Source organism: Vespula vulgaris, chromosome 9, assembly GCF_905475345.1.
Source record: "Vespula vulgaris chromosome 9, iyVesVulg1.1, whole genome shotgun sequence".
Taxonomy (NCBI): Eukaryota; Metazoa; Arthropoda; class Insecta; order Hymenoptera; family Vespidae; genus Vespula; species Vespula vulgaris.
This window is the reverse complement of record NC_066594.1, coordinates 6,758,948-6,785,918: the sequence shown is the minus strand read 5'-3', so window position 1 is coordinate 6,785,918 and position 26,971 is coordinate 6,758,948. Positions and strand designations below refer to the sequence as shown.

Below are 26,971 nucleotides of genomic sequence, written 5' to 3'. Positions count from 1 at the left end.
AAAGTCGGCAGCGATCGGATCGATTTGGAAGCATTCGGCTGATCATCGGCAGCGTTGTGCGCAGTCGTGCGACGCGTTGGCGGCGTTTCGTACGCGGCAGCGCGCTTGCGTGCTCGATAGGCTGTATTCGCGTTCGCGCTCGCGCTCACGCTCGCGAGTCGCGGCACGCGATCGGCGCGCACACAACGTCGCGCGACGTTGTGTCGTGTGTGTCCAACGTGTTGACTCGCGTTACGACTCGTCCTGTCTTTTTTTTCCGTTTTCTTCCTTTCCTTCCTCTCCTGTTTTTTTTTCTTTTATTCTACACTTTAACGATTCGTTCGATTCATCGTCCTATTGATTTTTTCTCCTTGGATCCTATCTCCGCCCACACCGGAAATTCGTTCTCGCCACGGACGTTCTCTCGCGGCGCTATTCGAAAGTGTCTTTCTTTTTTATTAATTATCTCGTGCCGACGCACACGTGTTTGTGTGCCGTGCCTTTACGAACGCTACTTCTCTCTCTCTCTTTCTCTCTTTCTCTCTCTCTCTCTCTCACTTATACATGTTTCTTTCTCTTTCTTTATCTTTCTTTCTCTTCTTTTTGCCTTTCTCTCTCGCTCTCTACGCGTACGAGTAAATGTTATCTGTACCTTCGTCAGAGAGAAGGCACTCATGGGTTTCAGTCGCGCTATTGGAATGCACTTAATCCGGTCGAGGCCCCCTGCGATGTGACAGGTATTTCACCTGATAACACGTGATTTCATCTACGGCGTTCCACGTAAGGAGCATCTTTCTCTCTCTCTCTCTCTTTTTCTTTCTTTTGTTTCAATTCTGCAGATTAAATCCGTTTATCGCGTTTCGTAGTATTTTTCTTTGTATAGTCGTCTAATTTCTCGACGTTTTTATTAACCGGCCATATGAATCGACCTTCCCCTCGTTGTTTTGACCCACGATGATAGGACTCGATGGATGTCGAGTCGTGGGTGAGGATCGGTTCGAATGTAACTAAAGAAAACGTTATCGTCGATAGAATTTTCAATTTTTCATTTCTCTTACGAATATCTTTTTACGATGCAAAAAGATAAATCGAAATGAACATAAATCATTGATCTATTTCATAATTATATTTTATTCCTAAATCGTATTATTCATACAATGCGATATCACGAAGAGAATGCCATTTAGAGATTTTGCGACGCTAATAAAATGAAAATTTTATGATGCTAATAACGTAATAAAATGTTTTTGTTTAAATGTTTTCTCTTCAACGTCTAATCAAATATTATTTAGAATCAGAGTTGGTGCAGGAAATGTAGAAAAAAAAGTATTGCTAACGAGCGCTTTGTTCCCTAACTCATTCTCTAATATTATCTTTTTTTTTTTCCTTGAATATTACAATATTTTACAATTTTCTTACAAATTACGATCTAACGCAAAACGTTAAAGATTACGTTAAGATTAAATTTTTTTAGCCTGAGAGAAAGAGAGAGAGAGAGAGAGAGAGAGAGAGAGAGAGTGTGAGATGATATTTTAACGATATTTTAACAATTTATATACATGAACTGTAAACAAAATCCGCTTAAATGTTTTGACACAGTATATTCTTGCAAATTTATCTTCTTTATTTTCGATCTTGATAGTTCGACATCGATCAATATTTTGACACGTTGATGATCCCGTTAATACGTCGATACAATATATCTATAATGACGTTATCACGATTTATCGGACTTTAACAAATACACTTTTCTTGATTTTTTTTTATGTGAAGTATATATAATACTTTTTATTTAACAGATATGAGATAAATATCTCCTATCTTTTATTATGAGAGCTGGCTTTAGACTTTCTTACGAGATAAAGAGCAAATAGCTTAGTATTAAAACATTACATATTCTTAACGTACAGTCTTAATATTTTATTGCGTCGATCAATAATTATTATATCATATAAGCAAATTAGAAAAATTAGATATTGACGATTAATTTATTTTTTCATAATTTTATAAGTTTTCGGACAATTATGTTGAATATACGCTTGAAAAAGATAAAATAATATCGACTCTTATTTCTAAATACGTAGCAAATATAACTCGATCCTCCTCCGAGTGAACAAATACAAGCAAAAGAGAGAGAGAGAGAGAGAGAGAGAGAGAGAGAGAGAGAGAGAGAGAGAGAGAAGACGAGTTAAACTCGCACGTGGAACGTAGATACCGGACGTAATTCGCTCAAGCGGTTCATCCACCTCAGTGTTTCAGGGTTGATACGCTCGAAACGACTAGATTCTACCTGAGAGTCATGCTATTATGGACATCAGCGGCGGCAGTAACGGTAGCGGCGCAAGTAGCAGCCACAGCAACGGTGGTCCTGTGACGATTACCGACGTTGGCAACAATAAAAATTGCCAACTAACTAAACAACAACACAGCAACAACGGACGTTTACAAAGTGTTCGAAAGATGAGCACGATGCCCGAAGAAGAGGACGGTTCGGACGATGTCGATCCGGATGTCGTTAAAAGTGCCCAGCAGCAACAATATCATCATCCTAATCATCATCATCATCATCATCATCATCATCACCAGCACCAGCAGCAGCAGCCGCAGCAGCAGCAGCAGCAGCATCATCAGCATCAGAATCAGCATAATCACCTTATTCACGGTCATCATCGAGAGTCACAGCAAGACGTTGATTCAGATTCACCGTGCGAGGAGAGGGGTCGACTCTTGAGTTCCGCTGGCTCTTCCAGGAAGGCTAGGATCAGCCAAGCCAAGATTCTCACTGGATACGATCCCGAACTCAGATTAGGTTCCAGCGGACATAGCGGCAGTACCGACAGTGTCCACGATAGGTCTCAACCGAGACTTCATCAATCGAGACCGATCATGTAACACTTCAATATCCCCGATTTATCTAATAGCTTTTCTTTCCTTTTTTTTTCTTTTTTCATTTTCTTAGAAAACTTTTTCTCGATAATCAATGACGACAAACCTATTCGTCGATAAAAAGATTTAAAGATCGATTATTAACGAAACTATTATTATTTTGTTTTTGAATTCTAGAAAGTGTATATTTGTTTAATTACGTAACAATGATGCAATATGAAAGAACTCGATATGAGAGAATCGAAATTTTTTTCCAGATCGAACGAGCAGTCAGGAAGAAGCATTCGTGGCATCGATCATCACGTTACTCGTCATCATCGTTACCCCAGTATGCGTTCGTTGAAATCAAACGCCACGATGGACGAACACCATCATCATTACCATCAACATCAACCACCAGCCGCTAGCTGGGCCTCGATCGTTTTTTCCGATGGCAACGGCCAGGTCGGTCGTCCATTCACCGATTCCGTTTCCATACGCTCTCTAGCATCGATCGGCATGGGCTCTTCTGACGGGCGGAAGCTTACGATACGTAGAGTTCCCACTTCGCCGTCGGAGCTCCTTAACTTGGTACATCCGCCGCCGTAAGTGACCACATTACCTACGATCCTCTCGCTATCCTAGCATCTTCGCGAGATCTTCGGTACGAATCACGATATCTTTCCCTTTTCTACGGTATTTCATTAAACTCAAGTGATTTTATTCGTTTAAATCAAACTAGAACTCAAAATCTCTCTGTGGAAATCATTAATACGACAGTTGATCTGAATATTGAAAAGAAAAGTGCATACATTTTTGGATGTGTATCATTCTTCAGTATTTTCTTTCTTTCTTTCTCTCTCTCTCTCTCTCTTAGTCTGCTGAAACTAATCCTCGGAATTATCGCTTATAATTATTCATACGAAATAATGTGTATTTTAATTTTTAAAAATATTAACATTTAAAATAAGAACGTTATAATGCATGCACAGTGACGTTGCAATGCATTATAATGCATGTGCTTTGTTAATCTTAACATATGGTATTTGTTTAGGTTAATGTCTTGAAACAATCCAAATATAATACTTTCTTCAGTATTCAAATCAATCAATTTTCAACATCACAAGATTTACAAATATATAATATCCGCTAGTGATATTCTACAAAGCGCTTCGATTTCTACTTATATTAATTTTCTCAGACAAAATACGGAAACGAGATTCTTAAGCGATATGAAAATTAAAGCTCGTCATGTTTGAGATAGTTAAATAATCTATCTCGACTGCATGGTTCATCATCCATGAAAGAGGTACATCCCTGTCATAAAGATGTCACATCATTTTACGATTCTTTTTTCTTTTTTTCTTCTTTTTTTTTCAACGGAGCGTCAACCTGCTGTCATGCTTATGAAGCATAGTTATACGCTACTATTGAATATTTCTTTAACACGGTGTACACTCTGATTCAAATTTATATGCATATCTATTTTAAACAAACACTATATTTGTTACGATGAGTGGTTTATAAATAACACGAAGTGTGTCCTTGTATAAAATCAGTTTTAGTTTTTACGATTAATAAGGAAAATAAAATGAGCTTTATTTTAAACGAAAACGATATTAATTTTAAACGAAATTTGTTAGCCGATGCTCTGAAATGAAATAAAAAAAAATTGATGTATCATAAATCATACGATCCTAACGATTTATTGCGGATTAACGAACACGTAGCAATTAAAATAAATCATTTTTTCTTCGAAGATAAAATATTAAAGGGAACGCGATAATACCAATTTATCATGAAAATAAGAAAGAAACGAAAAGAAGGAAACGAGAACGAGGAGAAGTACAACTGTCACGAGAGTTTTCGCGGCCATTCGTTAACGCAATAAACAAACATTAACGAAGGAAGGTGTCTTGGTGACTCGTTGGCATAAAAATAAGACTACTTCTTGATTCGTATGTCAGTTTAAAATTGGAGTCTCTAGGCGTGTAGAACGGTTCCGTGCTCATATTCATACGCATACATACGTATATACATCTTTGACAATCGGGTCTTGATCTTCTCGAAGTTTTACATACTTCGAGAGTTACTTCTTTGTGACGTGTTTACTCAAGAATTATGATTTAAACTTCGATCGTATACATATATACATATATGCACACGTATCAACATGTACATACGTACGCGTTAACATTCTCGTTTGCCACGCGTTAACGCTGAAAGAGAAGCAGTTCTAGGGTAAACAATATAGCGATTAATAAATGTTTATTGCATGTGCCAAGAGAAACGCAATAAACGTCGCGTTACATTTATTACGAGATAAAAGAGTGATGGAGAAAATTTGAAAGAGACAAAAATCTTTCTTCTGAGAATGTAACTAAAAGTCAAACTTTTTGCTATATCCTTTTATCTTAGTTCAGAAATTCAGTGACGAGGAAAAAGAGTGAGAGAAAGAGAAAAAGAGAGATAGATAGATAGACAGATGAGGTGTACTTCTGAACTACTAGTGAAGCGTGGTCTCGTCATCCAGGGACTGCAATTCCGCCGTATTGTCCCAGAGACGTAAGTGGATAATAGGTGTACAATGTAAGCCCCGTACTTTTGTTGCAAGTAGGTGTACATACATTGTTGTAGCTGTCCCGCTTCTTTCATTGTAAATGATGGTATACGTTATATTTAAAGCGATGTCATGTTTTTCCATTTCGAATTCTTTGTATGTATGTAAGTATGTATATATGTATCTATGCATGCATGTATGTATGTTGACAACTATTGCTGCATATTTTTCTTTTATTTTCTTTTTATTTTCTTTTCTTTTGCAAGAAAGATCCTCAGAACGTTTTTCCATACGAAGTCATGTAGATATTAAAAAGAATTTTCAATTATTCGTTAGAAGATTGATGTGTTGCTTGTTAGAAACGTTCCCAACGTATATAGCGGACTAACTCGTTTTATATCTACAAAGCATGATTAATGCGTGTTTTATGTTCATTTATGTATAATATTATTTTTATATGCATGTTCATCGTTCTCACAGCTTCTTTTCATTCCCTCTTCTACCTTCTTCCTCAAAGTAGGTATAAATTGTCGATTATAAAAAAAAAAAAATATACCGCGTGAGAAAATATGTACCCAGGTGTGCGTATGTATTCATTAATGTTACGTATGTACATTAAAACAGTTTCTCGTCAAGTATCGAATATATATACACATATATATATATATACATATACGATCGTAACTCGTTCGATCGTTTAAGCCCTGACACACAGTGCTTGTTTCGCGCGCTTCGTATTATAAATAATAATCATTGAAGAGAGAGGGCTCGGTTACAAAAAAAAAGGAACACAAATTTTGTTTTCATTCTTGCTACTTACATAATATGATATAGGTAGATATATTGAGTATGACAAGGTCATAGCATGGAACGCGTTTCTCTACTTAATTGATCCTACTCGATCTACTTACCCTTTAACAAGGCTTTCCTCTTCACACGAGAAATTTCTCTAAAGAGTGAGAGAGAAAGAGAGAGAGAGAGAGAGAGAGAGAGAGAGAGAGAGAGAGAGAGAGATACACATAAACAAACTCGTTTAGAGAACTTTACATCCAACGAAATTTCTAAATCTTTCGTTACTTCACAAAAATTCTCTTTTATTTTTCTACTCGTATAATATTAGATGCAATTATAATGAAACACAAAATTATTTATCTTTATTCAATTTATAGATATTTAAGAAAGATTAAATTTATATTTGTATAGAGCATATAGATATGTATTTACAACGTAATACGAGCTCTATGAATCATATGCAAGTTAATTATAATTTTAGATACATATGCGTTACCTTCCTTTGAATAACATTGAATAACATTCTTAGTTTTCCTAATGCGAACAATAAAAGAGAGGCTTTTGAATATGAAAGAAATCGAACGAACGGATTGTTACTCGCGTGTCGTATGTTAATCCAAGACGTATTTAATGACATCTGCGTGGCCTGCAACCTGATATTTTGACGCGAATCAATTTTATGCCTGCACGACACCTACTTACCAATAATAATAGTAATATAACGTTGAAATAATTAAAACTCGTTAAAAATGAACGAATAAACGAACGTGTCTATCCAATAGTTCACCTTTTTATTGTGTATGTTACCATGAATATTGATAAAGAAAAAGAGGGCCGAACGACGATTGCCTTGTCCTGAATTTGAAACTTACGATTAAACTATTCGTGACGTTACTAGTTAAGAAAATATTTATCACATGAAATACTATGCGTGAGAGACCTTCTCTTTCTGGAAAATACATATCGATGTATGTAATGCTATTTATCCTCGTACTATTCCATTTACTTGATCCTATTTATTTTCTATCACTCGACTCGAGACTGTCACGTTTGTTTGTTCAGTTCCATCGAGGATGATCTATCCACGTGTACGAGTTACGATGATGGCGAAGGCGAAGATCCTGGAGATTATCGACAGCCGAGAAGACCACACTGGGCTAATAAAGTTCAATTCGTCCTTGCTTGTATCGGATACTCAGTTGGTTTAGGAAATGTTTGGAGGTTTCCTTATTTGTGCTACAAAAGTGGTGGCGGTAAGTATATTTACGTATACATACAGATATACCTATAATCTCTTTTATAAACAAATATTAACAATATATATACTATTATATAATAAGAGTATATAATAAGAGTATACAAAAAAGGTAAACTAAAGTGTGTAGCATACTAAAATAAAATGATAACATAATATATTATACGTATATACATTTTCTATCTCTTTTTATTATATTTTATTATATTTATTATATTTTATTATATACTACACTATAGTATAGTATAGTATATAGTATATGGTATATTTCATATTCAATGAATAAGGTTCAAAACAAAGACTCTGAAAATAAATAAATAAATATAACACATACACACGCAAACATTCATACCAAATATTACTTATCTCGTGCGAATACCTTTTTGTAGATTATCGTTACGTCATTTGAAAGATCCAAAAACAGATTCGCCTACGTCAAATAAACTCTCCTTGTGTCGTCACGTATCTTTCGTGATTAGAGTCATGATGATAAGAGAGAGAGACGACGTTTATTTTTCGCATCATCGACTTTGCGATATACGTCACGGACACCTGTGATCACCTTAAGGCATCGTAAGTTCTAAATACTCCTAAGAGTCAGTCTCTCTTTTCTTGTTTTTCTTTTCTTTTTTTCTTTTCTTTTTTTTTTTTTTGAAAGATAACAAATCTAAAGAACATAAGACGCCACCAAAGGTATTACGAGATATGTACGTCGAGAGATTAGGATTGTAAAGAATTGTACACAAAAAAGTAAACCAATGAGATCAAACGCAAGGATTATCTTCTAACGTGATGAAAAATGATTATTTTTTTTATTTTTACCTATTCAAGGTAAAGATTACGATTTTAACTAATCTAGGTAGTAGTATTTAGAAGTAATGTTTTATTTTAGTTTTCTGATTTTTTTTACTCATATTCAATCGATGCTTGAAAATATGAATGAACCCATGAAACTCATAGATTAGATTTTTAATTCATTATTTCTCGACATTCATCGGTTCTGGACAATTAAACGGAGTCCCATTCCAGATTCATGAGTAACACAAAATTATATCTGACGGTGAATGCAAAGTATGTATTATTACAAAATCTAGTCGTATACATATACACATTTTCTAATGTTACGTCAACGAGAGTTAAAGCTGTTATGAAGGCAGTAATATTTGAATAGAGCGCTGATATGTATATATATATATATATAAAATGTGTTTTGCGTGTTTATCATAGAACACGTTTTAAATGAGACTTGTATGAAAATTCGAGGCCAAGGAATTTAAAACAAAAACTGTCGTCATATATACCTACTTGTATACATACATACATACATACGTAAATAGATATATACGTACGTATGTACTTACGTACGTACATAGATACTTCGAGATACCCTTAACGTAATCGAGCTCTCTGCTGTATCTTGTTGCTGTTAATCTTCAAAGTCTGAAAGAGCACTCGGCCTCCGGACGTAGTGGCGCAATTCGTTCTCTCTCGGAACTTGATACATGACCTTGCTAGAACTCGGTTACACCGGAGGAGCGTAACACCGTAAATGATTTCAATGACACCGGTGGAAATAATCGGACCGAGAGTATAATTTCGTTCGGTCTCACCGTTCGTTTGAATTGAGAGAGAGAGAGAGAGAGAAAGAGAAACAGAGAGAAAGAGAAACAAAGAGAGAGAGAGAGAGGGAGAGAGAGAAAGAGAGAATCGTGCAGCCGGAAAACGAGATCGGATGCCGCGGACTGATTTGCACCGACGAGAAATAACTACTATTCTCAAGCTCTCGGATGCTCGTTAAAGAGGTATTAATCCGACGATAAAAGATTCGGTCTTGAAAATCTACGGGAAACGTAAATCGTCGTGATCAGAACGTGTTTCCTTCTCATTCTATCTACGAGGGTCCTTTGACAAGCTGACCATTTGAATTTTCCCACATTTACCTTATTGAAAGATCGGGATAAGGGAATTTTGAACGATTACGAATAAAGAGAGATGTTATTAGAAAATTATTTGTTTCGAAAGATAGTTCAGACGATCGATTTATTTCTTGGAATCATGTATTATAGTCTTGAGAGATTGAATTTTTCACGAGATAACACGTTGAACGTGTCTCTTCGTGATAAGAGTCGTTTACCAGGTATAAATTTGCATGATTCTTTGGAAAAATAATTCAAAACGATCTTCCGGGGATTTACAAATGATAATCTAATTATATTATTAAAAGTATCACACATGGTACTTTTTAAAGAATGGATTAATTTGCCTTTCCAATTACTTTGCCACGCTCGAGACTCTTCTTTCCTGAATTAAATCGTAATCCGTAACAGTGATCATCGTTTATTACGAATAAAGAGTTATATCCAGTGACCTTGGAACTACCCACGATGCGACGATTAACGTAGAGTAGCATTACGTACGAGCTGCTTTAACGAAGCATCTAATAAATCTATCGTACAGATTTAATACCGGTTACCTAATGAATCTGACTGTTATGTTAACAAATAAGAAATCTTTGTCGTTTGTTATAATGTATCATAGTACTCGTTCGTCGAATTAAAAAGTGAATACAATTTGCGCTGAGTCTCGTTATGTTTTCAATAGATTAAGAAAATTTAACGGTGATAATTTTTCGTAAACAATAATTTGATATAATTTGTAAAATGATCCATTTTTACAGGGGTATTTCTGGTACCTTACTTCCTAATACTTGTAGTTTGTGGAGTACCACTACTGTACATGGAACTCAGTATAGGACAATTTACAAGACGAGGACCGATCGGTGCCCTTGGTCAAATATGTCCACTCTTCAAAGGTAAGTTTCAAAAGTAATAAGAAATTAAGAAATTAGATCGTCAAAAGAAATTTAGAACGATTACGAAAAACTTGACGTTTGATCTCGACGAAGTTTAATTCATTAAAACGTAGACAAAGAATGAGTGCAAAAGCTGTCACATTAACTTGACCTAGCTAATTAACGATATTAAACTCTATCGAGGCTTGGTAGCTTATTTATCCTTAAGAATATTTTCACGTGTATGTTCTTTTTTTTTCCTTTTTAATAGGAGCCGGACTATCATCGGTGGTGATATCTTTTCTAATGTCGACCTATCACAATGTGATTATAGCATATGCTATATATTACTTTTTCGCTGCGTTCAGAGCTCACCAACCATGGTCAGATTGTGATAATTCGTGGAACACAGCTGCCTGTTGGCTACCACTTAATGGCTTCGTTGATAATCGAACTCGTCTCAATGCCTCGAAGACACCGTCCGAAGATTTTTTCGAGTAATTTCCGAGCAAACGCGCGTAAATCTTTTATTAAGTGCTTTCGATCCTTTTCTATTGGGACAATAGTTCAATCTTTCTTTTTCATTATTCACAGTAACAAAGTTCTTCAGATCAGTAGCGGCATTGAGGAACCTGGAGCATTGAGATGGGAACTCGTAGCTTGTCTGATAACAGCCTGGATCATGGTATACTTCTCGATTTGGAAATCTATCAAATCATCGGCGCAAGTAAGGTATCTCACGGCAACTCTACCGTTTCTTCTAATTGTCGTCTTTCTTACACGGTCCCTCACCCTCGAAGGTGCCGACAAGGGCCTTCAATTTTTCTTCCATCCACGCTGGGAGTTACTTGGCGATGCGAAGGTATATGGCAAAAAAAAAAAAATGAGAATAATCGACCTTTTAATTTTTATTTTAATTTTAATTTTAATTAACGATCCTCCAAAAAAATTCGCATTTTGACCAATAGAATTCAATATCGTTATCGTCACATTAATTTCTGTCATCTAATGAAATCGTTTGAGTCGAAGAATTCACCTTCGTTCTCGTGCCTTTAAGGTATGGATCAACGCCGCTGCACAAATATTCAACTCCGTTGGTATCGCATTCGGTTCCATGATCTGCTTCGCTAGTTACAACAAATTTCACAATACCATTCTGGTGGATACGGTAGCGGTTTCTCTGATCAATGCGTGTAGCAGTTTGCTCGTTGGAATCTTTTCGTTCGCGACAATCGGGAACATTGCACGAGAACAAAACATGTCAGTCGAAGCAGTACTCAGCGACGGTAAGTCGCTCGACATTTACGAATTATCAATTATATTGTAAAGATTTTTGTTTCGATCGAAGTTTAATCAATCGGAAATTCAGGATCAAATTCGAAGGAGACGACGTATATTTTGTTTAATCCATTTTTATATCTCTCCTCGAATATAATCCTCAGATTAACGTCAGTCTCCTGACATTTTATAGATAAATCATAATTTCCGTTCAAGGACCTGGCCTAGTATTCGTCATCTATCCGCAAGCTTTAGCCAAGATGCCAGCGTCTCAACTCTGGGCCGTATTATTCTTCTTTATGATGGTATGCCTTTCACTGAACAGCCAGGTAGGTAAAAGTTCGACTCTTTGTTTTAAATGCTAAATGTCAACGTTAAAACAACCGTTAGATACCTTTGAAAAAATCTGATTGTTATCATCCATAGTTTGCTATAGTCGAAGTCGTGGTGACATCGATCCAAGATGGATTTCCAAATTGGGTGAAACGTCGTCTACTCTGCCACGAGATGTTGGTACTTGTAATATGCGTAGTTTCTTTCCTCTTTGGATTGCCCAATATCACGCAGGTAATCATCAATTTTGCATAGCGACAATCCTTTGTTTGCATAATATAATCAAATGAATCATCTCATTATTACGTGGTTTACTTTTTCAGGGTGGAATTTATTTCTTCCAATTAATAGATCACTATGCTGCGTCTCTCTCGATCATGTTTTTAGCCTTCTTCGAAGTCATTGCCATATCTTGGTGTTACGGTGTTCGAAGATTATGTAACAACGTTAAGGAAATGACTGGGAGAGTACCTTCCATGTATTTTCGATTTTGTTGGCTCATAGCGGCACCTCTTCTCATACTGGTAAAAACATTTGATCAGATTAATTATCTTTTTATAATTTTTTTCATAATTTTTTTCCTTTCTCCATTGTTTGTTCAATCGACTCTTCATTTCTTCATGTTTGTGTTTCAGGCTGTATGGGTCTTCAGTTTGATAGACTACGAACCACCAACTTATCGAAACGGTGAATACGAATATCCATGGTGGGCGGAAGCTATTGGTTGGGGTATAGCATCTCTTTCTTTGATTTGCATTCCAGCTTTTGCTATCTACGTGTTCATTAAATCCGAAGGCAATACTTTCTCCGAGGTATATCATGTCTTTCTTTATAACTTCTCAGAATTCTCCGAATTGACAGATAAGCACGGCTTTCTTTCTCTTCGATTTCATATTTATTTTTAGAAATTGAAGAACTCCATCAAGCCTCACTTTGAAGCATGCAAACTTTGCGGACAGGAATATTGTCAGGAACCCATGCATAATCTTGAAGAAGAAACGGCGAAGGATCCTCAACAGGATATGATTAATCCGATTCAATTAAATGCGAATTATCTTCTCTCGAAACCACAATCATAATGTCATGTAAACATATTTTTGAATCAATCTCATGAATCATCGAATCGGGCGATCGATCGATCGCAATCGTTGTATATATCACTGAATGATGATGCATGAATACTCTCAAGGAATCTTTATCGATCAATTCGAGCAAATGCATCTTTTTATTCAATTAAATGCGTCGTTAAAAAATAAGCCGTCGATATCTTAGATCATCGATCATTCATTTATATTCGCGTTTCATCTTTTAAATCGAGGAGAAGTATAGTGTTGATTTTTAGAAAAAAATTCCAAGCGGAATAAAGAAAAGAAATCGATATATTAATTTCGTATAATATCGAATTCGAACGAAGGAACGATTGCATTTGCAGCCTTGATGACTTGCTTCGAGCAAAATTCGTTTAATTAGAAATAAAAATAGATAACACTTAATAAAACATTCATGCAACATGGCAGTTATATGCGATATTACGACGTAAAACGAGAGAAAAAGGAAAAAAAAAATTATCAATAAATAAGTCATGTAAAATAGTGATATAGTTGAGAATATGATTGTACACAAAGAAGAACATAATTTCAGCCATTAATTAATATCCACATTCCTTTCTGTAAAATATAGTATATAAATCATGTAAAATTATTCATGGTAGCATTGAAACAGTCTAGTTCAGTACAAATATATGATTTTTAGGAAGATTGTCCAAGAAGAAAGATATATCTACATATATAGTCAAGTACCAAGCTATGTAGAATCGTCAGCAATAAATAAATCGTCAATTATTATAAAATATGATCGATATATGTTCTTTATAAAATTATCCGTTCGAATAAATCCAATCTAAAACTCCTCGATTACGAATCCATCACGTTCCTAAACACGAGTGTAATAGCCTTCACGGTTGTCAAGGTTGAGCTCGTCGAAGCCGTATATCAAAGTTTGTCGTGCTTTATAGCAATCAACCGTTGTATCACAAAGTACTTACTTATATATCAATCCAGGAAAACGTGAAATTTATATAGAACGAACGATTGCTCTCTTGCATAATTACAAACGTTAATTTCACATTTGATGTAATGAAAACGCTTATATAAGTTTAATATCCCTTTCCACGGATCGGACGGTGGTCGATCCGTATCGGATCACGAGGGAATCCTCATATACTGCAAATTGGATTAAACTAATTGCGTTATGCGTGTCTAGGGCAAGTTGTTATACTGCTCTGGAAATCGTTTCATTCGCAATCTCGGAAAACTCAAGTTCACTTCGTTTCCTGTCTGACAGGATCACCCATAAAATATGACGAAAAAGTTTGAATTTAATTGGCGAATAGAAGTACCAGAATTATTAAGAAATGGTTCGGTATTTGATAGATGGTTCGAAGATAAAGAAACGACTGAGTACGAGCCTAATTGTATGTTTAAAGTCGACGAGTATGGATTTTTTATCTCTTGGAAAAGCGACGGGAAGGTAAATTCAATAATATTTATTAGTTTTACCAAGAAACCTCTATTTTTTCTTCTTATACGATTCAATCAAGTGTCATGCATATATTCTTTAATTTTATGTAGGATGGTGACGTGATAGAATTGGCTCAGGTCAGTGACATTCGTTACGGTGGCACTCCGAAGGTACTTACATTTATAAAATGAATTCTTTGATTTGATCATATCTATAATCGTTCTAATCGATTTTCCACTTGCTATTCACTCGCAATTTTTTATTCAGGATCCAAAGTTATGTAACAAGTTAAGTAAACACGGGAATTTAGAGCAACTGGATGAAAAAAGTTTAACTATATGTTCAGGCATTGATTATACCAATATACATTATCAGCATGTAGTGTGTGCAGACGCAAAAACGGCGAAGGTAAAAATTTATTTGTGTATATATGTGTGTGTATTTAAAGAAATATATACGTAGGATTAATATAAAGTAATCAATGATATGAAAAGTTTATATTTAAACGGCTGATTGGCAGGATTGGCAAGCTGGTTTACGATTGATTACGCATAACACAAAAGCAAGTAATGTTTGTCCAACGATCCAATTAATGAAGCAGTACGTATTCATTACAATCATAATCTATTTACAAAGATACAATTTTTTGATCTTTTATTTTTATTTTTATTTTTTTTTTACAGTTGGATGAGATTAAGTTGTCAAGTAGATCCAAAGGGAAAGGTTCCAGTGAAAGTAATATCAAAGACTTTCGCGTCTGGTAAAACAGAAAAATTGGTTTATCAAGGATTAGCCGACTTGGGTTTACCTAATGGAAAGGTAATTTCATTAAAAGCTAATTTCTTTTGCAGTTGCACGTACTCAATAATCGATATTTTAATCATTTCTTTCTTTGTCACATTTAAACAATTTTTTAGAACGATAAAATCGAACCCAGCGCGTTCACCTTTGAAAAGTTTTATAGTCTATACTTCAAAATCTGTCCTAGAAACGATATCGAGGAACTCTTCCAATCGATGTAAGTATCAAAAATGTACCTATTTTTTGATGGAGAAATATCATTTTTTCTCTTCTAATATTTTTTTTTTATTCAGAACAAAAGGAAAAGCCGATTCCATAAGACTCGAACAACTGGTTACTTTTATGAATGAAAAACAAAGGGATCCAAGATTGAACGAGATTTTATATCCGCTTTACGATGAGAAACGATGTATAGAGATAATAAATGATTACGAAACGGATGAAAAGGCGAAATCTGAGAGTAACTATATATATATGATATATAATTCTTTTTTAGTCTGTAAAATTATAAATATATATTAACTTATATGTATATATATATATATTTCAAAGAAAAAATAATTTAATTAAATATTGATCCAATAGAATAAATGTAATACTTATATATTTGTAGAGAGATTAACAAAAGATGGTTTCATTCGTTACTTGATGTCGGACGAAAATGCTCCAGTGTTTCTCGATAAATTAGAAGAATGGATGGACATGGACCAACCACTCTCTCATTATTATATTAATTCTAGTCACAATACTTATCTCAGTGGAAGACAAATTGGTGGGAAGAGTACAGTAGAAATGTACAGACAAGTGTTGCTAGCAGGTTGCAGGTGAACTATCTTCTATTCCGATGAGTTATAATAATTCTCTCTTTTTCACTAGAACTCTCTCTTTCTCTCTGTTTTGGTAGATGCGTCGAACTCGATTGTTGGGATGGCAAAGGTGAAGATGAGGAACCTATAATAACTCATGGAAAAGCAATGTGTACCGATATCCTCTTCAAAGACGTCATTTACGCTCTCAGGGACACAGCTTTTGTCACATCCGATTATCCGATTATCCTCAGCTTTGAGAATCACTGCTGTCTGAAACAACAATACAAATTAGCTAAATATTGCGATGAGATATTGGGCGATCTACTTTTGAAGGAACCTTTGAAAGATTATCCGGTAATTAAATTAACGAGATTAATCCGTTTATATGAATATAATTAAAATAAAAAATTGGATTGATTATATTTTATTCGATTGAAATTAGCTCGAGCCAGGTTCTCTTCTACCACCACCAAGTGCTTTGAAACGTAAGATACTAATTAAGAACAAGCGATTAAAGCCAGAAGTAGAGAAAGTCGAGCTTGAGCTGTTTCGTTCGGGACAGTTCGAGGCTAAGGACGAAGTAGTCGAGGATGCTAGTGCTCCGGCAGCTCCACCTCCAGAACCACCGAAGGTCAGTCAGGATAAAGATTAAGATAATAACTTCATTATTGAGATTAAAAATATGATTATTGAACGTAATTGATATCTTTAGGAGGAAGTAGCACCGGCTGAAGGTGCACCTCCAGGTGAAGGTGGTGCAGAGGGTGAAGCACCACCTATTCAATATACAGGTAGTACAATGGCATGTCATCCTTGGCTATCGTCTATGATCAATTACGCTCAACCAATTAAGTTCCAAAGCTTCGAAACAGCCGAAAGTACGTACGAGCTAAATTTTTTTTTATTTTCTTACAGCTTTCCAAATCATTGTAGATTAACATTACCTTTGTTCTTTTTCTTTTCATCGTTGTAGAAAAAAATATACATCACAACATGTCTTCGTTCTCCGAAACTGCAGCTTTGAATTATCTAAAAACACATTCGGTGGAGTTCGTAAATTACAACAAACGTCAGATGAGTAGAATATACCCAAAAGGAACCAGAGCTGATTCCTCGAATTATATGCCACAGGTTAGACATCTGTAGTTCGATTTATATTTCAGTTTATACTTGGACAATAATTATTTTTTATGTAGATGGATAATAATTACAAAAATTCTTTTTCATTTTTTTTTCTTTTAGGTATTCTGGAATGCTGGTTGTCAGATGGTGGCATTGAACTTCCAAACCCCTGACTTACCGATGCAATTAAATCAGGGTAAATTTGAGTACAATGGAACTACTGGATACTTATTGAAACCTGATTTCATGAGAAGACCCGATCGTAGTTTTGATCCTTTTTCCGAAGACGTAGATGGTGTTATCACCGCTCAATGTTCTGTACAGGTAAGACGTTCTTAAAAAAAAAAAAAACAAAAAAGACATGTAGTTCTATAAAATAATTGAAAAATAATTGAAAAAGAAAATAAATAAGAATTTATCAACGACGACAGATAATAGCAGGACAGTTCTTGTCTGATAAGAAAGTGGGCACTTACGTTGAAGTAGATATGTACGGTCTACCAGCTGATACGATAAAAAAAGAATTCAGAACTCGAATGGTACCTGGAAATGGTTTGAATCCTGTCTACAACGAGGAACCATTTCTATTTCGAAAAGTTGTACTACCTGACTTAGCTGTCCTCAGAATCGGTAATTTAATTATAATTGTTTTATCGAACGATACCAATGATCAGTCGTTTGATAAAATTATATTAAATGTCGATCGTTCGTTATAACATTTAGGTGTCTATGAAGAAAGTGGAAAATTACTCGGTCAGAGAATTCTACCACTGGATGGTCTTCAAGCTGGCTACAGGCATATATCTTTGAAAACTGAAGCTAACTTTCCAATGGCATTGCCTATGTTATTCTGTAACATCGAATTAAAGATTTATGTGCCAGATGGATTTGAAGGTAATCGTGCGAAATATGAAAATTTTATCCTCCTTGAAAACGAAACGAGGGATAATATAAATATGACTTTTAGATTTTATGGCCATGCTATCGGATCCGGGAGGATTTAGTAAAGGTGCGGAGAAGCAAGCAGAAACTATGAAGGGACTTGGAATTGAACAGACCGATGCTAAAGCCGAAGCTAAGAAGAAGAAGGAAGAAGAAGCAAAGAAAGGTAAAGAAATAGACGAGACAAATATTTCTTTCAAGAATTTCCAATTAATTAATTATAATTTGTAGAGGAATGGAAACCAGAACCGATCACGATAGATACATTGAAGAGAGAAAAAACGTATAAAATGGGAAAGAAGCAATTAAAGGAATTGGATACGATGAGAAAGAAGCATCAAAAGGAAAAACAAACTATGCAAAAAAATCATTGTTCGGCAATCGAGAAATTAGTTAAGGGTAAAGAGTAAGTATCTTTTTTCTTTTCTTTTTCTTTTCTTTTCTTTCCTTTTCTATAAGATAAAATGAATGATAAAAATCATATATAAAAATAGATATAATTTTATTAATTATTGTCTTAGTAAAAATGCATTGATCCAAGATGCGAATGTGAAAAAAGTAATAAGCGAACAAACAGCACAATGGTCGGCAATGGTAGAAAAGCATAGAAAGGAGGAATGGGAAATGTTGAAAACTCACACGGAAGTAGGTCGGGACGAATTCAAAAAACTTATCGAAGTGGTTCAAGCGTCGCAAGTTAAACAGCTGCAAGCGAAACACGACAAGTAATATAATAGAAATTTATAATTATAAATCCTTTTATTTTCTTTTTCTTTCTCTTCTTATATAACCCCATAAAGTCCCTTGCAAATTGTTCGGATTAATATTTGAAAAGTTGTTCTATTTTGATATAAAAATTTGGAAAAGCATGTGGTTGTTATTCCCAATGGAATAAATATTTTATATATTTGTTTACTATCACAGAGATATTAAGGACATGAATGCAAATCAGGCTAAGGTATCCGTAGAAACGGCGAAAGAGGTGATGAATGATAAGGCCTTAAAAACAAAGGGCGATAAGGATCGAAGGCTCCGAGAGAAAAAGGAACAAAATACGAAAAAATTCATGCAAGAAAGAAAAACCGTACAAATAAAGCAAGGCCGCGAAAAGGAGAAACTCAAAGTTTCACACGAGAAACAAGTCGCCAATTTAGATAAAGATATCGATGCGGTAAGTGTTTATCTGTGTATGTGTATGTCTGTGTGTATGTATGAAATTTTATTTCTATAAATACATAATTCTCATGGTCAATTGAAATATTCGACGAAACTTTGAGAATCCGTCTCTCTCTTTTCCCCTCTATCCTTACTCCCTTCTTCTATTTCTAGCACTAACAATTATATTATAATTAAATGCATATATGATAAGATAAGTATAAGTGAATCTTTGTGATTATTAATGTAAGATTATTAAACAAATATATATGTATATATATATATGTTTCAGACTATTGAGATGTATAAAAACGAGGCCATCCAATACGATTTGTCATCTAAAACAGAATTTTATGTATAAATCTTTTGTCCATATCAAAAGATATACATAATTGTCATATTTACTTTGGAATAGTACTTAATTTATTATACTACGCGATTTATATACATCGTTTTGAACAATAAAATGTGTGCGTTTTTTTTTGTTCGCATATTTATCTGTTTCAATTTTCTAAACCTAACTTTTAACGTTATTATACAAACTGCCGTAGGGAAAAAGAAAAGAAATATTAATATTAAGGTATCAACCAACGCGAATAAACACAAAATTAAAAAAGGAAGAATATGACGTTTGGTAGATCCGTCGAGAATCTTTTTCTTAAGAAGCTTTTTCCTTTCTTCCATTGATAAAATTTTGAATAAAAGGCATGTTGTATATTCTCACAGAAGCGATAGAACCTGCACAAGCTCCAACCCAATAAACAATTACATGTTCCATAAAAGAAGTTCCTAAACAACCATATTTCAACGATGTAGCCAACGCAGGATTGAAGTAGCCACCGGAATAATTGAATGCTATAAATAAAGAAAATTTATTTATTTATATTATGTAGATATCTGTCTGTACACAAATGTAAATTAAAAATGTAAAAGAGAAAATATATGTTCGAACCTGCGACTACTAAAGAAGTTCCAATGAAAGAATCAATGACGATACCGAAGATTGAATTCAGGTTGCTTAATCCACGGGATACTACTCTGCATATACATGTTGCTACACATTCTACAACTGCACCGAATATAACTGGCACCTTTAAAACATGAGAAGAATAATTAAAAGATTGTCGTATAATTCGATTCTACTTTCTACTATACGCGTAACGTATACTCTAATATTCTTCGTAAATTGAACTCGTATTGCAAAGTATGATACAATATTTAATAGTTGATATATATATGTATAATAATAATATTATAAAATAATATAATAACGTATTAATAATAGTATAAAAGAATATAATGATATGTAATAGTATAATAATCTAATAATAATAATACATAATAACATAATGTAATATAATATTATCATATATTATTATTTTTTCACTTTGTTTCTTATATATATATATATTTTTAACATAATAATTTCTTTAAATTATATAAAATAAATGTTTTTTAATTTTTGTTTTCTTGTTTATACCTGCAAGTCCGTAGTGCAATCTTCAAAAGCTTTATTTTTGTGCGTAGAAACGATTTCTAACGCCCACAACAATTGTATATATCTAAATACAACGAGACCACCAATAAGTTCTGCCCATATCAAGAGAAAGGCTACACGTAAAGATTTCTTTCCTTCCACTGCTTCTTCGAGATGCGTATAAGGACAGGCACTGGCATCGCCCCAATTTAAACTCCACCAAATCGTTAAAATGAATAAATATATCGCATACATGGATACTCCCCAATTATCTGCAACTATAACGAGATTCTATTTTTATTGTGTGTATGTGTTTGCGTGTGCGCGCGCGCACGTTTTACTTTTTTTGAATCGAAACTTAATAAAAGAACATTCTCTTTTTATCGATAAAAATAAGTTTCTTACTTATAATGAGTTCAAAACAGGCACCGCATAATTCAGCTGTTGCTATTCCTTCGAGAAACAAGGATTGTATCAAAGGTTCTTTTATATAATAATTGACATATCTTCTCATCCAATATGCGATTAAACTCGTCAATACAATGTAACAGGTGGATACAATTAAAGGGATGATATTCTCAACCATGATAATAAATTATTACAAAATAAAAAACAGAAACATAAAAGTAAAAAAAGAAATAAGAGGAAACCAAGATCTGCAAATATTAATTAATAATTAGAAACGTCGATGTGTTGAATTTAATTATAAGATAGGTATATTATGTATATATTATTAACACGTTGACAATCAATGTAATTTTGAATAAATGAATATATTCATCTTCATTATAAATAAATTTTTACATTAAAATTTACTTTTATTAAAAAATATAGTTTTTAATCTTTCTATTGCAATATAGTTCGTAAAAATTGAGTGCCGATCATCGACGATTATTATATCACATTCAACGTGTTAATGTAAAAAAGATTAATAAAGTTTACATACTTCTTTTAATGAAATAATACCGTAGGAGTTCCTTCTTCTGTTTAGATACGTTGAAGTATTACAAATGATTGTATTACAACGAAGAACTCAGAGAGAAAAATTAAGAGTAATACATTAGAAATCAGGAAGTAAGATTTTAAATATCTTTTTCATCTAATTTTCATTTTTCAAAGTCTTCTAACAATACTGCTACGTGTTACATTTTAGAATACATACAACCTCAAGGGCATTATTATATTATGCAATGTATGTTACCTATCTTCGAGTTACCGTTTCAAGTTTCTCTGTATCTGTTTTTCAAATGAGATGACAATCAAACAATCAGCTAACTCACACGACGATAATCACCAATAAGTATCACAATAAATCATCGATCGGGGTCAACACTTCATTATGTCGATCACAATTTCATTATTTTTTAACGCAATAGTTATGTTTAATCGTTTAATAATACTTCTCCGTATGCACACACCGCACAGAGTAAGATTTAATTTGAACAAGCTATTTAAAGCGAGCAAGTAGTGACCTTAAATAATTTCTAGTTACCCGATTTTACCCGAATTACTTAAGGCTGTGCATCACCCCTGGCTTTATAATGGTTTACACCAACAATGAAATCAGACGTAATTCTTGACCGATTTTGATGGAGAAGGTCTCATTTTAAAGACAAAGGTTTAATCTAGGATCTCATTTTTTTGAATTTTTGAAAAAGGTTTATTTTCTTTGAAAAAAATCGTGTCAAAATATTGCGTCATGTCCAGAATAGTTTATATATAAAAATAAAGCTTTTTCAAAAATTCGAGAAAGCTATGTCCTTGCTTAAACATTTATCTTTAAAATGAGATCTTGTTTATTAAAATTAGTCAAGAATTATGCCTAGACTCCTTGTTGGCGTAAACGCTGTTCTTGCTATTTTTCGTGAAAAGAAGTTTCGTATAGTGGCGCCTCTTGAACTTCGCGGCAAAAAAGAAGAAGCTTGTAATATATCTACTGATTTTCATATAAATACTTGAATGGTGTCTGTTTCTTTCTGTGAAATAAACGATTGTTTCTTTGTTTGCATGCGTAAATCGATGATAAGATTTTCCGATCCATTCCAAATGCAAACCTGTTTCGCGATATTTATACAGGAAGCAACAGTTTGACACTTAAATAAGCTTTTCGAAGATGACTTCATGGTAAAAATAAGAAAATATTCAACCCGTCATACCAATGGATCTAAGTTTCTCAGATACTGTTAAATTTTAGAAAAATGTCTAAGTTCCGTTATATTTTATATATTAGAAACATAAAAATCTTATAAGAAATGTTCAACAGAATAATTTAAATTTAATATTTTAATTCTTATATTTCGAATACGAGGTCATTGCCTCTATTTAATATTACGAAAAATGAAATTAATATTTTCGATAATTTTCCAATTATTTAAACAATCATTAACTTATACGAAGTACAGTAAATTAATATTTAAACAATATTTCATCCGTTTAAACATTACAAAGATCGTAACGCGAGAGAAACTTAAAATAATTTAAATTTTAAATTTCAATACTTAAAAATTTTGATCTTGACATTCCAGAGCACTTGTAACATAAACATATACGACTTTTATTAATTTTGACAAACATCGAATTAGTTTTCTTACGCACTCCGACGAGTGAGGATCGAAGAACCCTAAAAATGTCTTTCCTTTAAGCAAAAACGAATAGTTAAAGCAAGTATATTCCAATTTCAAACATTTCTTTAATAATTTACATTATTTCTTTTATTTTGGATTACCGTTTGTTATTGACTTTGACAATTATTCGACTAGTGTTGACTTTTATTTCCGTTCCCTGTGAGTAATAACAAAGAGATCATCAAAGTACATAAGAATATTACTCGTTTTTTCAATACTATATAGATCTTAATTTGTTGTAGAATTAAATCGAGAAGTGGGGATAGTTGGCTCCGCGAAATGACAACAAAGTCGCGCCTTTGACCGACTTCGACAGTTATTAGTTTAGTTTTGTTTTGAATTTCGACGAGTACACATCGCAGTTCTCGCAGTACGCCTTCTTCGTAAGTAATAACAAAGAGTTAATGTAAATACATATTTATATCGCTCATTCTTTCAATATTCTACGTAAATTATTTTGCTCTAGAATTACATCGAGAAGTGGGGATGCTTCCCCACCCGTAACGGCAACAAAGTGGGGCCTTTGACTGACTTTGACAGTTACTGGTCCAGTCTTTGTTTAAATTTCAACTAGTGCACATCCTAGTTCTCGTAGTACGCATACTCCGCAAGTAATAAAGAAGAGTTAATGTAAGAATATAATTATTTCACTCATTTTTTCAATATTCTACGTAAATTATTGTACTATAGAATTACATCGAGAAGTGGGGATGCTTCCCCACCCGTGACGGCAACAAAGTGGGGCCTTTGACTGACTTTGACAATTACTGGACCAGTCTTTGTTTAAATTTCAACCAGTGCACATCCTAGTTCTCGTAGTACGCATACTCCGCAAGTAATAAAGAAGACTTAATGTAAGTACATAATTATGTCACTCATTCTTTCAATATTCTACGTAAATTATTTTGCTCTAGAATCACCTCGAGAAGTGGGGATGCTTTCCCACCCGTGACGACAACAAAGTTCGAACTTTGACCGACTTTGACAGTTACTGGTTCAGTCTTGCTTTATATTTCGACGAGTGGACATGTCAGTTCTCGCAGCACGCATTCTCCGCATGTAATAACGAAGAGTTAATGTAAGTACATAATTATGTCACTCATTCTTTCAATATTCTACGTAAATTATTTTGCTCTAGAATCACCTGGAGAAGTGGGGATGCTTTCCCACCCGTGACGACAACAAAGTGGGGCCTTTGACTGACTTTGACAATTACTGGACCAGTCTTTGTTTAAATTTCAACCAGTGCACATCCTAGTTCTCGTAGTACGCATACTCAGCAAGTAATAAAGAAGACTTAATGTAAGTACATAATTATGTCACTCATTCTTTCAATATTCTACGTAAATTATTTTGCTCTAGAATCACCTCGAGAAGTGGGGATGCTTTCCCACCCGTGACGACAACAAAGTTCGAACTTTGACCGACTTTGACAGTTACTGGTTCAGTCTTGCTTTATATTTCGACGAGTGGACATGTCAGTTCTCGCAACACGCATTCTCCGCATGTAATAACGAAGAGTTAATGTAAGTACATAATTATGTAACTCATTCTTTCAATATTCTACGTAAATTATTTTGCTCTAGAATTACATCGAGAAGTGGGGATGCTTCCCCACCCGTGACGGCAACAAAGTGGGGCCTTTGACTGACTTTGACAATTACTGGACCAGTCTTTGTTTAAATTTCAACCAGTGCACATCCAAGTTCTCGTAGTACGCATACTCCGCAAGTAATAAAGAAGAGTTAATGTAAATACATATTTATATCGCTCATTCTTTCAATATTCTACGTAAATTATTTTGCTCTAGAATTACATCGAGAAGTGGGGATGCTTCCCCACCCGTAACGGCAACAAAGTGGGGCCTTTGACTGACTTTGACAATTACTGGACCAGTCTTTGTTTAAATTTCAACCAGTGCACATCCTAGTTCTCGTAGTACGCATACTCCGCAAGTAATAAAGAAGAGTTAATGTAAATACATATTTATATCGCTCATTCTTTCAATATTCTACGTAAATTATTTTGCTCTAGAATTACATCGAGAAGTGGGGATGCTTCCCCACCCGTAACGGCAACAAAGTGGGGCCTTTGACTGACTTTGACAGTTACTGGTTCAGTCTTGCTTTGAATTTCGACGAGTGGACATGGCAGTTCTCGTAGTACGCATTCTCCACAAGTAATAACGAAGAGTTAATGTAAGTACATAATTATGTCACTCATTCTTTCAATATTCTACGTAAATTATTTTGCTCTAGAATCACCTCGAGAAGTGGGGATGCTTTCCCACCCGTGACGACAACAAAGTGGGGCCTTTGACTGACTTTGACAATTACTGGACCAGTCTTTGTTTAAATTTCAACCAGTGCACATCCTAGTTCTCGTAGTACGCATACTCAGCAAGTAATAAAGAAGACTTAATGTAAGTACATAATTATGTCACTCATTCTTTCAATATTCTACGTAAATTATTTTGCTCTAGAATCACCTCGAGAAGTGGGGATGCTTTCCCACCCGTGACGACAACAAAGTGGGGCCTTTGACCGACTTTGACAGTTACTGGTTCAGTCTTGCTTTATATTTCGACGAGTGGACATGTCAGTTCTCGCAACACGCATTCTCCGCATGTAATAACGAAGAGTTAATGTAAGTACATAATTATGTCACTCATTCTTTCAATATTCTACGTAAATTATTTTGCTCTAGAATCACCTCGAGAAGTGGGGATGCTTTCCCACCCGTGACGACAACAAAGTTCGAACTTTGGCCGACTTTGACAGTTACTGGTTCAGTCTTTCTTTATATTTCGACGAGTGCACCTTCGTGGGACTTTGGCAATCTATCTTCACGATTGGACTTAGAAATTTTCACACTTTCGGGCAACTTTGACAATCTATCTCCACGAGTGGACTTAGAAATTTTCGTGGATGTCATTCGAGCGATTATTAACGAAGACTTAAAGTAAGTATATTTCTCTGTCACATATTTCTTTAATGATTTATAGTTTTCATTATAACAGTGATACTTATTATTTCCTTTGGATTTTTGTTTCAGAACCTCATTGCAATCGTGCGCGTAGCAACGAAGTAATCGAGGATTTGTATCGCTAAAATAAAAATATCGCAAAGTAGAAGCAGTGTTTGTTCGTTCGCGTTTCGCGATTTAAATCATAAGTGTTCTTGCATAGACTGCGTGCAATGCAGTTTTTAGAGTCAGTGTTTGTTCGCGTAGTTTTTTGATTTTTTAACAGTCGCACAGACTGTATTTATAATATATAATAGAGTTTCGCGAAATAAATTCAGTGACCGTTCGTTAATAAATAACTACCGCGAATTAGAGTCAGTGTATCACTAAAGAGGATCTCGACCAACTTCGATGTCGACCTACCTCATGTTCAACCAACTACATATCGTCCACCCTCAATTTCGACCTAAATCGCGGTCCAGTGTTTTGGAGCCATCGCAGAACTTCTTAAGTAGTAAGTTAATTTTTAAATCCCTCCGATCACTCAATCATGCCGAGGACGAAAGGTCCGAATCGGCACGGGTGATTGGTTGTAATTAATTAGTAGAAGAGCAATGAGTGACCACGAATAAATTTCTTCGGAGATTTACTCGTGAATGGTTCGTTATTTTTTGATTTATTTATTAGATCAGGATTGGGTCTTC

At 34.5% G+C, this 26,971-nt stretch overlaps 3 protein-coding genes across 5 annotated transcripts; 2 read left to right on the top strand and 1 right to left on the bottom strand.

Moving 5' to 3' along the window:
* Positions 1-65: 65 nt before the first annotated feature.
* On the top strand, positions 66-13,702 carry LOC127066519 (sodium- and chloride-dependent GABA transporter ine). 3 transcript variants are annotated; one of them, XM_051000364.1, is made up of 13 exons: positions 66-716; positions 2,231-2,867; positions 3,123-3,449; positions 7,259-7,449; positions 10,129-10,263; positions 10,514-10,739; positions 10,837-11,104; positions 11,300-11,528; positions 11,737-11,849; positions 11,947-12,087; positions 12,177-12,377; positions 12,489-12,665; positions 12,759-13,702. In XM_051000364.1, the coding sequence occupies exons 2-13, from the start codon at positions 2,287-2,289 to the stop codon at positions 12,930-12,932; spliced, it is 2,763 nt and encodes a 920-aa protein (XP_050856321.1). In that variant the 5' UTR covers positions 66-716; positions 2,231-2,286; the 3' UTR covers positions 12,933-13,702. The 3 variants fall into 3 exon arrangements, with proteins under 3 accessions (XP_050856321.1, XP_050856322.1, XP_050856323.1); XM_051000365.1 differs by having other exon boundaries at positions 66-759; XM_051000366.1 differs by lacking the exons at positions 66-716; positions 2,231-2,867; positions 3,123-3,449 and adding an exon at positions 3,828-5,409.
* A 439-nt stretch (positions 13,703-14,141) lies between these two features.
* LOC127066518 (1-phosphatidylinositol 4,5-bisphosphate phosphodiesterase-like) lies at positions 14,142-19,695 on the top strand. Its single transcript, XM_051000363.1, has 20 exons — positions 14,142-14,382; positions 14,484-14,543; positions 14,641-14,781; positions 14,894-14,973; positions 15,057-15,192; positions 15,291-15,391; positions 15,468-15,634; positions 15,788-15,998; positions 16,079-16,337; positions 16,426-16,614; positions 16,696-16,861; positions 16,957-17,114; positions 17,226-17,429; positions 17,537-17,735; positions 17,829-17,999; positions 18,073-18,213; positions 18,279-18,453; positions 18,569-18,772; positions 18,972-19,218; positions 19,495-19,695. Exons 1-20 carry the CDS (start codon positions 14,212-14,214, stop codon positions 19,561-19,563), a joined length of 3,249 nt encoding a protein of 1,082 aa, XP_050856320.1. The 5' UTR covers positions 14,142-14,211; the 3' UTR covers positions 19,564-19,695.
* LOC127066520 (aquaporin-11) lies at positions 19,603-22,127 on the bottom strand. Its single transcript, XM_051000368.1, has 5 exons — positions 21,626-22,127; positions 21,085-21,335; positions 20,683-20,957; positions 20,155-20,293; positions 19,603-20,057 (listed from the first exon to the last, which is right to left on the bottom strand). The coding sequence occupies exons 2-5, from the start codon at positions 21,263-21,265 to the stop codon at positions 19,861-19,863; spliced, it is 792 nt and encodes a 263-aa protein (XP_050856325.1). The 5' UTR covers positions 21,266-21,335; positions 21,626-22,127; the 3' UTR covers positions 19,603-19,860.
* Between the last annotated feature and the right edge of the window lie 4,844 nt (positions 22,128-26,971).

What these genes read in the sequence shown, in the direction of transcription:
- LOC127066520 (XM_051000368.1), bottom strand. Translation starts at nt 21,265, where the DNA reads ATGGTTGAGAATATCATCCCTTTAATTGTATCCACCTGTTACATTGTA. An exon ending in ATTGCACTACGGACTTGCAG is followed by an intron (nt 20,294 to 20,682) that starts GTATAAACAAGA and finishes CATGTTTTAAAG; the next exon opens with GTGCCAGTTATATTCGGTGC. An exon ending in AACTTCTTTAGTAGTCGCAG is followed by an intron (nt 20,058 to 20,154) that starts GTTCGAACATAT and finishes CTTTATTTATAG; the next exon opens with CATTCAATTATTCCGGTGGC.
- LOC127066518 (XM_051000363.1), top strand. Translation starts at nt 14,212, where the DNA reads ATGACGAAAAAGTTTGAATTTAATTGGCGAATAGAAGTACCAGAATTA. An exon ending in GAGGAACTCTTCCAATCGAT is followed by an intron (nt 15,392 to 15,467) that starts GTAAGTATCAAA and finishes TTTTTTATTCAG; the next exon opens with AACAAAAGGAAAAGCCGATT. An exon ending in CTGCAAGCGAAACACGACAA is followed by an intron (nt 18,773 to 18,971) that starts GTAATATAATAG and finishes TTACTATCACAG; the next exon opens with AGATATTAAGGACATGAATG.
- LOC127066519 (XM_051000364.1), top strand. Translation starts at nt 2,287, where the DNA reads ATGGACATCAGCGGCGGCAGTAACGGTAGCGGCGCAAGTAGCAGCCAC. An exon ending in GTGCTACAAAAGTGGTGGCG is followed by an intron (nt 7,450 to 10,128) that starts GTAAGTATATTT and finishes CCATTTTTACAG; the next exon opens with GGGTATTTCTGGTACCTTAC. An exon ending in AATATGTCCACTCTTCAAAG is followed by an intron (nt 10,264 to 10,513) that starts GTAAGTTTCAAA and finishes CCTTTTTAATAG; the next exon opens with GAGCCGGACTATCATCGGTG.